At 53.5% G+C, this 13,772-nt stretch overlaps 1 protein-coding gene across 2 annotated transcripts; it reads right to left on the bottom strand.

Moving 5' to 3' along the window:
* Positions 1-4,521: 4,521 nt before the first annotated feature.
* Positions 4,522-11,001, bottom strand: CFAP20 (cilia and flagella associated protein 20; the record flags this gene model as incomplete). Of its 2 annotated transcripts, XM_084215077.1 has the most annotated exons (6): positions 10,803-11,000; positions 8,651-8,730; positions 7,463-7,574; positions 6,942-7,130; positions 5,741-5,851; positions 4,522-4,841 (listed from the first exon to the last, which is right to left on the bottom strand). In XM_084215077.1, the coding sequence occupies exons 1-6, from the start codon at positions 10,884-10,886 to the stop codon at positions 4,836-4,838; spliced, it is 582 nt and encodes a 193-aa protein (XP_084071203.1). In that variant the 5' UTR covers positions 10,887-11,000. The 2 variants fall into 2 exon arrangements, with proteins under 2 accessions (XP_084071203.1, XP_084071202.1); XM_084215076.1 differs by lacking the exon at positions 4,522-4,841 and having other exon boundaries at positions 5,732-5,851; positions 10,803-11,001.
* Between the last annotated feature and the right edge of the window lie 2,771 nt (positions 11,002-13,772).

The raw sequence follows: 13,772 nt of genomic DNA, 5'->3' as shown, positions 1-13,772 counted from the left end.
AGATGCATTTCCCACACTGGATGCACTTCCGTGGCAGATGCATTTCCGACAACAGCTGTATTTCCCACGGCAGCCGTGTTTCCCTTCTCTCCTGGGGGTACAGAAGGCTCAACGGGGTGCAGGGCTGGGACCCCAAAGCCTGGTACCTGGAAAGATGCCTGGCTTGCAGGGAAAGGCAGAGCTGGACAAGGGTGCCCAGGGCCAGCTGCTTATGGCATCCCTTCTATGGCAGGGGAGGAGCCTCCTTGCTGATGAAGGGTGGGACAGGAGCCGGGAACAATTCCCCAGGGGGAATTAGGGATGCTGGGAGCAGAGACCCAGGCCACCACGCTTGGTGAGCTGGGACTTCCCACCCCCTCCCGCTTTTCCCCGGATGCTGCAGCAGAGCTGGTGCCAGGAGCCCAGGGCCATCTGGAAACGCTCATGGACAGCAGTAAGGGACCTGCTGGAGACAAAGCCCAGCGTTTCAGCGGCGCCCAGGCTCTGCCGGAGGCCCCTGCACTGCCCTGCACACCCACAGTGGGGTCAGCTCCCCTCTGGCCAGCCGTGGGTGTGAGACCCCAGGAGGGCAGCAGGCACCTGCTGTAAGCACAGGGCTGTTGGGAGCATGGGGAGTGCGAGCCCGGCTGAGCCTGGCCCCGGCAGGCACCGGGCTGCCCCGCCAGGATCCACTCCCAGGGAGCCTGGCAGCTCCCTGCTTCCCAAAAATAGGTTGGAGAGCCTGACCTGGAAAAGGCCCTGCTGTGCTGGAGTGTCTGCTGGGGTGGGCGTGAGGGGGAGATCAGGGCTGGCAGGGGCTCTGCCCTTCTGGCACCATCTCAGGAGAATCCTCCTCTTCCTCTGCAAGCCAGGGCACGATCCCCTGTTCAGCGCTGAGGAAAGGACCCGGAAAACACAGAGGAAGCCGGGCTCAGTGCAGAGGAAGAAGCGGGGCTGGGATACAGCAAGCAGCGACCGGCCAGCTCAAGGTCGGAGGAAACAATGCTGGGGATGGAGGGAAGGGCCGCGGGGCCCGGGAGGGGCTGAACCTGCTGCCGGCGCTCGCTGCACGCAGGGCGGGGGCTCCGGGCGCTGCCCGGGGAGGGGTCGGTGCCAGAACAGCCCCGCTGCGGTGGGATGCACCCACCAACCACGATGAGCTCGGCTCGTGTGTGTGTGGCTCATGCCCCTCTCCTCCCCTCACACCCACCGGGCAGCCCCCAGCCTGCTCCTGGGGGTGCTGGGACCCTTCACAGAAAGTCATTTCTGGGGCTGCAGAGGCAACACGTGAAGTGATGGTGAAGCAGATGAGCTGCAGTTCTACTTCAGCACAACTTAGCATCCATCATCTCATCTCTAGCAGCTCTGAGGCTTTCCCCACTGCCTCCCAGGTTAGCTCTCAGGGTGCACAATTGCTCTCTTACCCCAAAAAAATCTTGTTCGGGTGGTCCCATTTTGCAGCCTGCCAGGGGAAGCTCTCAGCCCTCTCCTACAGGCGCTGGCAGGGCAGGGACATCAGCTCTCTCTCTGCATGCACAGTGGCCAAAGTCCCAAGTACCGTCACTTGGTTTTCCTGGGCGGTGGCCAGTGGTAAAACTCAAAATAAATATTTCCCTTGCCTGCAGCACTGCCTGCCCCACATTAGACAACAGCTGCAAAGGATTAATGTCGTCCTGGAGGTGTAATCCTTCTATAAAGATGACAACATTTGGCCCAAGACATCCAGGGAGATGCAGAATGGACAAGAAGCAGAGTTTGGCCCAGATTTTTTTGATTCCAGCTTATCCCTCTGTGATAACAGCTCTGTGCTTCTTTGTCAGGACCCACTTGATAGGAAAGTGACAAAGTGCAAGGGGACAAACAAAGGCAGGGACAGAAGCTTGTATCAATGTCCTGCCAGACAGTGTCTGCTGGGCTGGACACTCACACAGCATTCTTCTGCCCCAGGAGCAGAGCAAACTGAGAAAGCTTTCCAGGAAAACCCCATTGCCTGCTTGCTCTGCCAGCAGCTGCCACCTGCCCAGGCAGAGCCACTGGAGCCTTGGGATGTCCCAGCCTTGGCTCACACCACAGGGACTACCAGCTGCTTCGGCCCAAGCCTGCTGCTGCTGGCCCAGCCCAGGGCGGGTCCCTTGCTCCGAGGAGCTGCAGCCTGTGCACTCACCGTATTTCAGCACCCAAGCTTTCCAAGGCAAGCTTTGCCTTTCTTGTAGAAAGCAGCTCCCAGCACTAAGGGCCTGACTGCAGTGTCCAAGTTCAGAACCTTGCCCCAGCCAGTGGAAGACAAAGGTGAAAAGCTGGTGAAGAGAAGGAAAACTGATCTTTGGGTGGATCCCGCTCTGCCTGTGGTTGAAGCTAGGGCTCCCCACAAAGATTCTTTTCTCTCCCACTAAACATGAACTGCAACAAGGACTTGTGCAGGAAGTAAGGAGCAGGCCACCCACAGAAAGGTGAACGAGGAGATATTTAAGATCTTTTCTCCACAGGCTGCCTGCACTGAACGGGGACTCCCCTCTGCCCACCCCTCATACCCAGCTGGGGCCGCCCCAGAAGCAGGCAGACAGTAGCCATCCATGACTCCCACCTCTGCCCCCACCTCCTTCCTGCATTCCTCCACTCTTCCCATGTAGGAGGATGCTGCATCCCAGCCACGTCAAAAGCCATAACCAAAGGAGGTGTGCTCCACCACAGGAGTTTGGCTTGTGCACATTTAGGAAAGGGCTGCTGACAGGACGCCTCTGACATTGGCCCATCTACCAGCAGCATGCTCTTCTCCCTCAGGGAGAGCATCCAACTTCACCCATCTTCAGCGAGATGGTTAAAGTTTTGATGGGAGAGAGGGATTAGAAGAGAAAGATTTTGGAAGTACTGTGTAAATCACCAAGTATCTGGCTGTAAAGGAAAGAGCCAGTATCTGATGATGCTCCACTTTGTGCAGCAAGTAAACAGGAAGATTCAGTATTTTGTTTTGTATTTAAAAATACACAGAGGGTCCATATGGATGTAAGGGTTTATGGCTGGGAGTTTATTCCAGCAAATCTGCTGGCACAGCTCCTGGAGGTCGGGCAGGAATTGGCAGCAGGGCCCATCTGATCTCTGCAGAGGCAGCCAGCTCGGGGCCCAGGGGAGCCCAGCCCCTCTTAATGCATTAGGGCTGGTCACTCAGCTCCTCAAGGACCAGGGGCAACTCCAGCACAGGCCCCAGCAGGGCAGGGAAAGGCAGCAGCAGCTCCTGCTGAGTGTTCAGCTGCCAAAGACTGCCAAAAACACATGGTGTTGAGCAAGGCCTTGCAGGAAAGGATACATGCACATTTTACCCGCCTGGGGTCTGATGGATCTGCTCAGCAGCTCCCCCAGCTCTGGAAAGCTTTGCAAACATGGAGAAAGCCTCACCATGGACTTCATTAAGGCCAACCCTTGGCACATGATCTACTGAACAGACTGAGTGCAGCCAAGCCTTGACATGTCAATGCAAGATGGATGGTGATTTCTCATGTAGGCTTCTTTGGCTGGGCTCCTGAGAGCTACCAAGCTGTTCAGCTGCTAGAAGAATTGCAAAGATCTTCTCCAAAAAGCCTTCTCAGGTGCAATCCAGCCCCACGTGGCAGCACCTCCAGTTCAAAGCCCAGCAGCTCTAAAGGTGCAGGTGAGGCAGCTCTATTACAGGCGTCTGGAGAGCTTTGCCACAGAGGTGCAGGGAGGGTGTACAGACATGCCAAACCTCTAAACCAGGTAGCATCTCAGTGGTCAGGATTAAACCAGAATCTAAGGCAGATGTCCCCCAGCAGGCTCTCCTCCTCCTGGGAGAGAGCAGCTTTGTTCTACAGAGCAGTAACAGAAGTGTTCCCCATTGACTGCACAGCCCAGGGAAGGATCAGTGCCAGCCTTTGGTACCTGCCCTCCAGAGTACTGATGGGAGCTTGGCCCCAGGCAGGAAAGGCATCATCTACTCCCAGACTCACCCCCTTACTGATGGAGTCTCTGGCCTCCCCTTCACAAGCCTTTCTACAACAAAGGCAGATTGGTTTGAGGCAGGGAAGGGCAGCTTCAGCACAGGAAAAGACTTCCGCTCCTGTTCTGCTGCTGTGCTGAACCTCCCCTTTGATCCCTGGGGAAAGGGACAATCTGGCAGCTGGAAGGCTATTGTGTGCCTCGTGCTGCTGAGGGCTTGGCTGAGAGCTGCAGTGAGTTGGTAACTACACAGCCAACAAAACTGTGCCCTAACAGGCAGGTAAGCCTAATTTGTCACTGCTGGGGAAAATGGCTTCAAGGAAAAAAGGAATGAAAAACCCATTTTCATGAACAGCATGAGTTTTTGTCATAGTACCACAAACTTCATGGATTGGAGACAGTTTCTGTATTCTTTGTGGAAACCTCACTAATTTTCCTCTCATCAGATTGCTGCTGGTTGTGTCTGTGCTATCCCTTAAACACTGAGGGTGCTGATCAAAGTCAAGTTCAGAGGCAAATTCTAACATCTGGGTTCTCAAAGAAATTCTCTGGCACCTTCTGAAGCACTAAAAAGTTAGGAATCCATCAAAGGAGGAAGAAGACAGAAGCAGATTTACAGAGCCAAATGTTTAATAACTTTTCAAGAACAAGTATTACATCCATATTTAGAGCATATATAAGAGATGGAAACAAGGAAATAAAAAATTAAATTGCTAACTTCAAGAGGATACACTTAACTCCACAATTCCTGCTGAATCCCTTCTTTGGAGGCACAGTGGCCACTTTGAGCAAGACAAGACTGGGTACCAGGCCACCTGCAGAGTTTAGGCTCAGCACTTTAGGAACAGCCAGGAAAACTCTGACTCTGTACAATTTGCACGCCAACATCTCTTCCCAACGTGACGTTATTGCTGGACAGAGCAGGGAGAAGAAAGGAGACACTTACAAGACTTGGCAGCACAAGACAACAGTACTGGGAGGGCTCCAACTACTCCCCAGACATGTCTGTGAGGCTGCTACAGCCCAGAAGGCTGTGACAGGTTCCCCAGAGGTGTTACCTACAGTTAACACTGCCTTCTACCTCCCACTACCGTCAGCCCCCAGTATCCTCCCTCAGCAGCTTGAAACTTTGCCCAGGAATCTTCTTTGATAAAAGAAGTGTCTGCATTGGGACAGGCTGGCCCTGGCAAAGAAGGTGCTTCCTCACAAGCCTCAAAGTTGCTGCATGTTGCTCAAGATCTCTCAATATGCCAGCATGTTCACTCCTCTCCCATCACAGCAGGAGCAGAGCTTGGCATCATCTCCTGAGGGCAGCCATGGTGTCTCCTTCCCCCCTCATGACACCACTGTCTGGTACTGGGTGGGGAAAAGATTGGAGGGGACTCATTTTGGGCTAGAGGGACACAAACAGAATCTCTCCTGGAAGACAAATGTGGTGCTGCAGCTGCTCTGAAGAGCAAAGTTGCTGAGCTGAGTCATGGATGAAAGCTCTGGAGAGATGCCGGGAGGCTGCAACTGCCCAGAGTCCTTCAACACAATCAGGGAGGACATGGAGAGCAGCTGAACTGCTCACCCTGCTCCTAGATGGGAATGACAATTTCCATGTGTTTTGGCAGGAAAGCTACACAACAAAGCACCCCAGACAGACTGCTCACCCTGGCAACAGAGAGGGTGCTCCCTGGCTGGTGGCCAAAGCTGGCAAGAGCTCTGCTGCCAGAAGAAACTCCGGGTTGCGAAGGCAGCAGGAGGAGGCAGAGGAATGCTAGTCTGGCTCACTGTTCTCCCACCCTCCTTCCCACATCTAGCTCACCTTGGCCTTGTTCTGGACAGGCAGATACAGCTTGAACTCGGCTGGGAGCTCATCCTCTGAGTACAGCCGGTCAGAGAAATACACCCGTCGGATGCGACAGTTGGCATGGATCTGAGAGTCAAAACAAAGAGTCAGTCCATTTTCCACATGCTCTTTCCACATCCAGCTTTGGTGTCATGCTGCAACATGGATTCTTTGGCTCAGCAGCTGGAAATCTATCTTACTGTCTTGCTTTTTTGAATCTGACAGGGCATCAGCAAAATGTTGGTCTGTGCCCTCTGCTTTGCATTTGCATCCCTGTCTCCAGGTACGAACACTCAAAAGACATACACTCTGCTATCTCTGCAAACTGTCTTAATTGCTAATGGGATTCTGTGCTGTGAACCAGCCTCTGCTTTGCTGGTATCAGCACTTGCCAGAACACCCACAGCCTCAGCCTGCTGCATTTTTAACATGCCCACTTCAGAGCCTCCCTGAGGTCAGGAATGAGCCTGTCCAGCCTGTGCTGCCTCCACTATCAGCTGGCAGCAAAGTAGTTGCTCTGGTCCCCCCCCTCGTGAGTATGTGAGAAGGCAGACAACTCAGCTGACTGCCTGCACCTCAGGGGAATCCTGCAAGGAACTGCAGCACTCCCCTCACACTAAGGAACAGGCACGCTCCACACACAGACATTCCTCAAAATAACACACACCACTGGACACCGTGAACATGACTCCCTAGCATATGGAGCAAGTTCCATGTCCTCAGCAGGAACAAACACTGCATCAGCTCTGTTGCAAGGGACTCAGTGAAGGCAGGGTAACTCCGCTACCACTAGGAAACAAGCTTGACCAGGGGTACAAATGGTCTCTACACTGTGGGTCTTTCCTATCCAGGTTCCCATTCAGCCAATCACTGTCCAGCCTATCTGGACAGTAAGGCAACACACAGCTAATTCCCAGCAGAGCTCCACCTTCATGGCACGCCACAGGGAACTGCAACTCCCACCCTAACCAACACACAGCCAGAGAAACAAGAGGGAAACGGGCTCCTTCATCCCAGCCTAGTCAAGTTAGGTGAGGCTTCAGTCAGGCCTTTGCTCACCTTCCACAGTGCTTTGCAAAGGAACCACAGAGGGCTAAAGCCAGATCCCCATCCTGCTGTCCCAGGCAGCAGGAACATGAACATGACCAGCCGTTGGTTTCCCAGGGCAGCTCCTCACCTGCACTCTCAGGGTCTCGATGTAGTTGGTGCCGTAGGCGCGGCGCGTGAAGTCGGACAGGTTGAACTGGATCTGGTTCCAGCCGTCGTCCAGCCGCATGGGCATGGTGCAGATGAAGGGCTTCACCCGAGTCGTGCTCTGGTAGTTGCTCGCCCGGAAACGCCGACGGACGTTCTTGTCATCCAGCACCTGGGCAAGGAAGGCAGGCTGCTCACCCAGGCGCCAGGCTCCCCAGGACAGCGCTACCCGTCTCCAAGAGGGATCTCTACTCCCACCCCTCCGTTCCGCAGCAGAAGTAATTTTAACACAGGAAACAGACCCATTTTCAGGAATAGCAACAATGTGTTTGTGAGCTGACTGATGCCCCCATACCAGAAGACCTGACACACCACATGGCCAAGAAAGCAAAACTGTTTTGGGGATCACTCACTGCCTGGGACAAGTTCCAACACAAGACTGCAGGCTCTCTGGCGCCTTCCTCAGTGGTCCCTGGAGGGGCCTCCCCACTGCACACTCCTCACCTGCACTTCAAAAGTGAAGTATTTTTTCAGGTTCTTGATGATCATCACTAGGAAAGGTAGTTTGATGCCCAGGGTCTTCTTTGGGTCAGCAGGGCACGTGATGTACGTGGTACTGAGAGGTGAGAGAAAAACACTTTAGGATCTCACACAGCACAAAGTGCACAGCCCGAGGTAACCCAAGTCTCTCCCTTGGCCCAATGCAGCCTTGGAGGACAGGCAGAAATGGCTAACTGTGATCATAAGATCTCAGCAACAAGCAGGGCTTCCTGTAACAGAAGGGGGAGCTTCAGAGGTAGCTGCAGGCAGAAAAGATAAAAGGCACAAAGAATGCATCTCAAATTGCACTTTTCTCACCCAGGGCATGAAACACCTTCCTGGACAGCTTCACCTCCCCAGTTTCAAGGCCATGTCAGCGCTGTTTCTTAACACAACCTCCTCCTACCCTTGACTGAACAGGAAGAGCCCTCCAGATCATGGCAGAGGCCCTGTGTGCTCTATACGGCTGGGAAAACAGAGATTGTGAGCCCTAGAAGTACACATCACGCCTGGCAAGTTTTGTATCAACACTTCTTGGAGGAAGAGAAGCACTGGCTCAGTCTGTCTGCAGGAGAGGAGTCTCCACTGCCCTTATAAGGAGCGCCCTGCTCTGAATCACTCCTGGAGAAGCCTTGGAGACTCTGAGCCCGCTCATGGAGCTGGCGTCTGTCTCCCAGGGCGATGGAGACGAGGTTGCTAAGAGAAGCTCCATAAGCAACTCCCCTCATAAATCTCCCTCTGATCTTCCTGCTGTAGGGAGAGCAGCAGTCACGTGAGGAGAACAGGCCCAAGACAATAGGAGAGACAGCAGACAGTGCTGCTTTTTCAGTAACTGGCAGTGCTGACTGAGGCTGGGTATTAAAACCGCTTTTCTTCCCTTCAAGTGATGGAAGAATAATGGGATTTCATTTTTTATCCCTTAGCCCCACTGAGGATAAGAATGAGAGCTCTACAAGCACATCCACGGAAAGGCACAGTACACTGCCACAGGGGAGTATCAGTGATATGACCCAGATTCTTCCATTTATTGACAAAGACATTGCCATCATATTGCTGTAGTTTGAAGATGATGTCTGCTGGGCATTGCCATCTTTCATTCTGCATCAGAGCAGAGTTCTGCTTCCCCAGAACAGCAGAAGAGGCTTCTCCTACCTGACATTTGTTCCTTCAATCTCCAGCACCAGTGACTGAATGTCATTGTCTGTGATTCGCTTGATGTGGCCATTGCGCACCTAGAACAGAAGTGGGGCAGACAGCACAGACGTGACTTGACAGGGAAAAAGAGGCACACACAGCTCCATTAAGAGGAGAAGTAAGACCCCAGGAGGACCCATCTACATTCACTCCTACATTGGCTCCTACTCTCCTGGACCTTGCTGTTTCCAAGGCTTTGATCACTGCCCCAGAGTGCCAGCAAGAGTTTATGGCCCAGCATGCTGCACATACACTGAGTGCAAGACTTCCATCTATCAAAATATGCTGCAGTGAACACAAGGGACTCAAGCCTCATGTCAGAGGCCCAAATAAACAAACATAAAAGAGTCAAACTTGAGTGCAATAAGGGGTAAAAACAAGGACAAGCAATACAGGGGAGCCACCAGCCAGCCACTGGTCACCAAGGGGACTTGGTGTGTACTGCTGGGCATGGCTGACTGCCTCTAGGGAAGGGCTGGACACTCACACACTCGGGCACACTCCTGCACACCCACACTCTCCACCAGCTCGAGCAGTGCACATCCTACTAAGGCCAAAAAATATATGGGTTTTCCCCGCATCACAAAAGCTTGAGATAGTCCCTGAGTTCTAAAAAAAGCAGAAATCACAGCCTGCTGGTTCTTTTTGCGAAGATATGGAAGTCTACATTAGGACAGCTATGAACCCCGTAATCTCAGGTATGCACCCAGGACACAGGAGAATGTCAAATACTGTTTCCAGTTCTCACGAAAATGACAGGGGCATTTCATGCACTGCTGAAGAGAGCATGGCAATCATCACAACAAGCAAACCCAGGCTGGCCATGCTTCATGCAAGACAGACTACTGCACTACTATTGCAGCTGAAAGGACCACTGCTGACATCCACCCTGCAAGCAGAGCTCCTGCTCCCACTCATGGGCCACACAATCATAACAGTATCACCTTCCACAGGACAATTCATGTGGGAAGGTGCTCCAGAGGTCTCCAGTCCAACCTCCACCTCCAAGCAGGGTCAGCACAGCCTGCTTATGGCTTATCCACTCTGACAGCACACTACATCCCCAGTCTAAGAGTCTTTAATGCGTCCTGTCCTTGCACCATCCAAATAAGCTGTTGATCCTTTTTTAAAGTCACAAATATTTGTGCAAAACACAGACACACACACGGGCAGTGTGAGGCCTCCCAGCTCTTCACAGAGCTACATGGGTACCCACTGATGGGAAACAGGATAGGTCTGTGCTTCCTGCCCCCCATCTCAAAACTTGTAAATGCTCACACAAGCCCACTCATGTCAAACATCACTGCTGTCTGAACTGCCATGAAGGCTTTCATTCCTGCTGAAACCACAAAAAATTCAGCTAAGGCTCATACACAAGCATCCAAATACAGGTTGCAGCCTTGGTCTCAGAGGTCACAACAAGTATTTTGCAGAATCACTAAACCATGGACGGTTTGTCACGGGGGAAGCAGCACAGCTCAACATCTCTAAACATCCTGAGGATGGCTCCTTGATGCGAGACAGCCCAGCGAAGGAACGGGACCCTGAGCAAAACCACTCTAAAAACTGACAGGAGGGAGAAACAAAGTGATGAGACATTCAGAACTTCTCCTACACCTACAAGCCGCCACACAGCCCAGTTCTGCATGCCTCTGGCAAGCCTCTTTGAAAGGTGGGTCCCGCACGGGGAGAGCCCCACCTCGGCCCCACAGCGGCCACGGGGCCTGGGGCATCCCGCTGCCTGTGGCCAGTGCTGGCCACTCCTGCAGCTTCCCCTCCGAGCTGCAGCTTCCGATGCCGGGCGGGCTCTTCTGCCCGGCAAAGGCAGAAAATACTCACAATAACACATTCCCCTCAGGAACACCCCGGGGGCCCGGTACCGGCCCCGGGGGCGCGCCGGTAACCAGTATCCGAGAGGTCCCGGTATCCCGTTCCCGAGTGTCCCGGTAACCCGGCCGCCGCAGCTCCGGTCCCGGCGGGGGCCGAGCGGCCCCACAGGTGTCCGGAGCGCCCCGGGGGCTCCCGGCGGGGCCGGGCCTGCCCCGGGAGGCTGAGCCGAGCGGCCGCGCCGCAACCCGGGCCGCGGCGCTGGCCGAGCCCGCCGCCTCACCTTCTTGTCCCAGATCTGGAGCGGTTTGCTGCCGATGCTGTAGAGCACCGAGAGGAAGCCGCTCTGGAAGGTGTTCTTGAACATGCCGGGGCCGGGCGGGCCGGGCCGCGCCGCGGCCGCCGCTCTGCCAGGACACGGCGGATCCCTCCGCGCCGCGCCGCCGCCGTCACCGAGGAACTACTTGGGGCGGCCCCGGATGCACTTCCCGGTGACGCTGTTGTGGGAGCGCTGCCACGGCAACCGCGGCTCCGGCCTCTGCCCTCCCGCGCCCCGCGGGGCTGCCGGAGCCGAGCCCGCTCCAAACCGTGCCCGGTGCCCTGGGGTCGGTACCGCGCTCCCCGAACGCCTGGGCTGTAGGCAGGGATGCCTCTAAAGCGTCTCCGTTCTTCACGAGCCGCACTCCAAAGGGGACGCCGTGTTTTGCTTTTCCCAAGGATGCTTTTTTTTGCCCGTGGGGTGTTTCTCGGCCTGGGCTCTGCTCGTTCCTCCCAGGGGCTCCCTGTGCTGCTTTTGCAGGACTGGAGCATTTGTTCCGCTTTGTTGCTTCCTTTAGCTGCACCCATTCCTGGGTGCCCTTGGAGCCTCCTGTGTCTTCTTGCTGCTCTAAGCCAGGCAGGGATAACATACAGAACCCTGGCAATACTGGGGGTTTGATGTGAGAATCTCTTTGAGTAAGACAAGGCCTTGGCACAGCTGAAGAGGCCTAACAGGAACAGCTTGGGCTAGAAATTATATTTCTAAACTGACATACATTTCTTCTGGCTGTAATAACACCTGTTTGCACCATCTTTTTTCAATGTACAGACACTAAACATCATAAAAATTACCATTCTGCACCAGCTTTACGGTTCTTCAGGCTAGCTCCAGGCCTCTGCTGCTGACTAATGCCCCATTCAAATCCTGTCAGTGTTGTCTGCTAGGTGTGCTTGTCTCTCCCATGGGCTACAAACGCTCCCTCACAGCACCTGGGTTGGCAGCACTTTCTCTTTCCTTCACAATTCCTTGCACAAACAAGCAGAGCACACAAGCAAGGCATTAGTTAGAAATGATCAGCTATATTTAGTCAGAGGGTTAGAGTACACTTTATATGGCAGGTTGAAATAACTTGTTCCCTTAATCAGATGGTAGGAGACAACTGGGACAAATATCCAGCTGCCATTCCTGAACAGCCGGCTCATTCACACGCTCTCCACTTACCACTTTAATGTCATGTTTTGCTGCACACAGAAATAGGTTGTGGTTTCAAATTTTCCCTATTTCTCAATTAATTTTAAGAAAATGTAGCACCCATTGCCCTTCCTCCTTCCCTGGGCATGTGTGGGCAGAGACAGAGAGCCCTGTAAATCATTAACCCATGTTAATAATCGAGGCTGGCTTTTGGGAAGAGGTCTCTGAGAGATGTATTTCAGAGACTCACACCCTGATGTTATCCACCTGGAAGATTGGTAGGAAGATGTTGGTATATTACCTCACCCCTGCTTCTAATTCCCAGGGTGTACAGGGATTGAATTTGGGGGAGCAGATGGAGGAAAAGGCCCATCCTAAGAAAATAATCTGGTCCAAGAAGTGAGCAGAGAGTGCCTGCTCCAGAAATAACTGCCCACTAAAGCATTTCCTTCCTTTCAGAATTCTCAGCAATCCGATGCCTTCAGAGGAATGAGATTTTCAGGAAGCTTCTGAAATGTTCCTCCTCTGAAGTGTCACGTTGCTGGGTGCAGTTATGACACCAAAATGTAGCAGGTGTCTCCAGTATCACCAAGTCTGTGCTTGCCTTGGAGCACCTGGTCCAGGTTCATGGCCTGGGAAATCCTAACCCAGGCCATTGCCTTCTTGACTGAGGCAGGAGAGCAGATGGCCAGGGCTGGGCCAGCTCCAAGGATAGCACCTGGACCAATAAAAAACAGCACCAGATCCAGTCAGTTCCTTTGAGAGCCAAAAGCCTTCACTACATGGCAAAACCAAGAACAAAGTAATGACTCCTGCAAGGACTGTGAGATCCTGGGATTTGTCCAGATGACTCCAGCTGACTCCTCCAGCCTGGATTTTCCTAGAGGAGCAGCACTGGATGAAGGGCAGCTGTAATGGAGAAACCAAAAAGACAATTGGGCAGGAGATCCATAACCACCACAGGCAAGGAGAGGCAAGGCCCAAAAGTGGCTTTGGGTGCTGAGGCAACTTGAAGGCATTGGACCTCACACTGGCTGAACTCTGAGCAGTGAAGAAGGAGGAAGAGGAGGAAGCTGGGCTGATGCTGAGCAAGGGATCAGAAGAGAACAAGGGTGTAAACATCAGTGGGTGCAGAAGGAGGCAAAGCCAGTGTGTACTGGAGCAAGGTGGCAGAGAAAATCAGGGAAGGAGGACACACTGCCTTGGAGGGACACCTGTGCAATGGATGGAGCAAGGGGCCAGAATGAGCAAAACCTTTTTGACTCCAGACGAACTGGAGACAAAGAAGGATAGGCAAAGAAGAGTTTATTTCTGACAAACAGCAGTTTAAAAAGTCACTGAGAGCATTCTCTGGGGACAAACTGTAAACTTGGAAAGGATATAGGCTGCAACAGGCAGCAGGTGGCAATGGGGAACATGATCCAACAGCATCAGGAGATGGATAGATCCAAGCAGCAGCAGTGCTCGGATGTGCCACCTGCTGCAGGGACCTCAGCTCAGCACATGCTCACAGTGCTGCTTCTGCCCAGTGTGGGCCCACTGTGGGCTCTGCCATGGGCTCTTCCCTGCTCTCACTGCTTGATGAACGTAGATGCCAGAGATCAGCACAGTCCTGGATACCACAGAGCTGCCATTAAACTGTTCCTTGGCAATGGACCATGCCCTGCCTTACAGCACCAGTAGCTTAAACTTACCTGATGCCGATGTCCACATCTAGGCCCACAGCAAATCTCCATGTGTGACACACCAGGACAGTGCCTTCCCACTCCTGTAACCATTACAGGCCTTGTGCAAGGACTCGTT

Source organism: Fringilla coelebs (genome assembly GCF_963513975.1).
Source record: "Fringilla coelebs genome assembly, chromosome: 14".
Taxonomy (NCBI): domain Eukaryota; kingdom Metazoa; phylum Chordata; class Aves; order Passeriformes; family Fringillidae; genus Fringilla; species Fringilla coelebs.
Note: the sequence above shows the minus strand (reverse complement) of the source record. Positions and strands in the feature narration are given on the sequence as shown.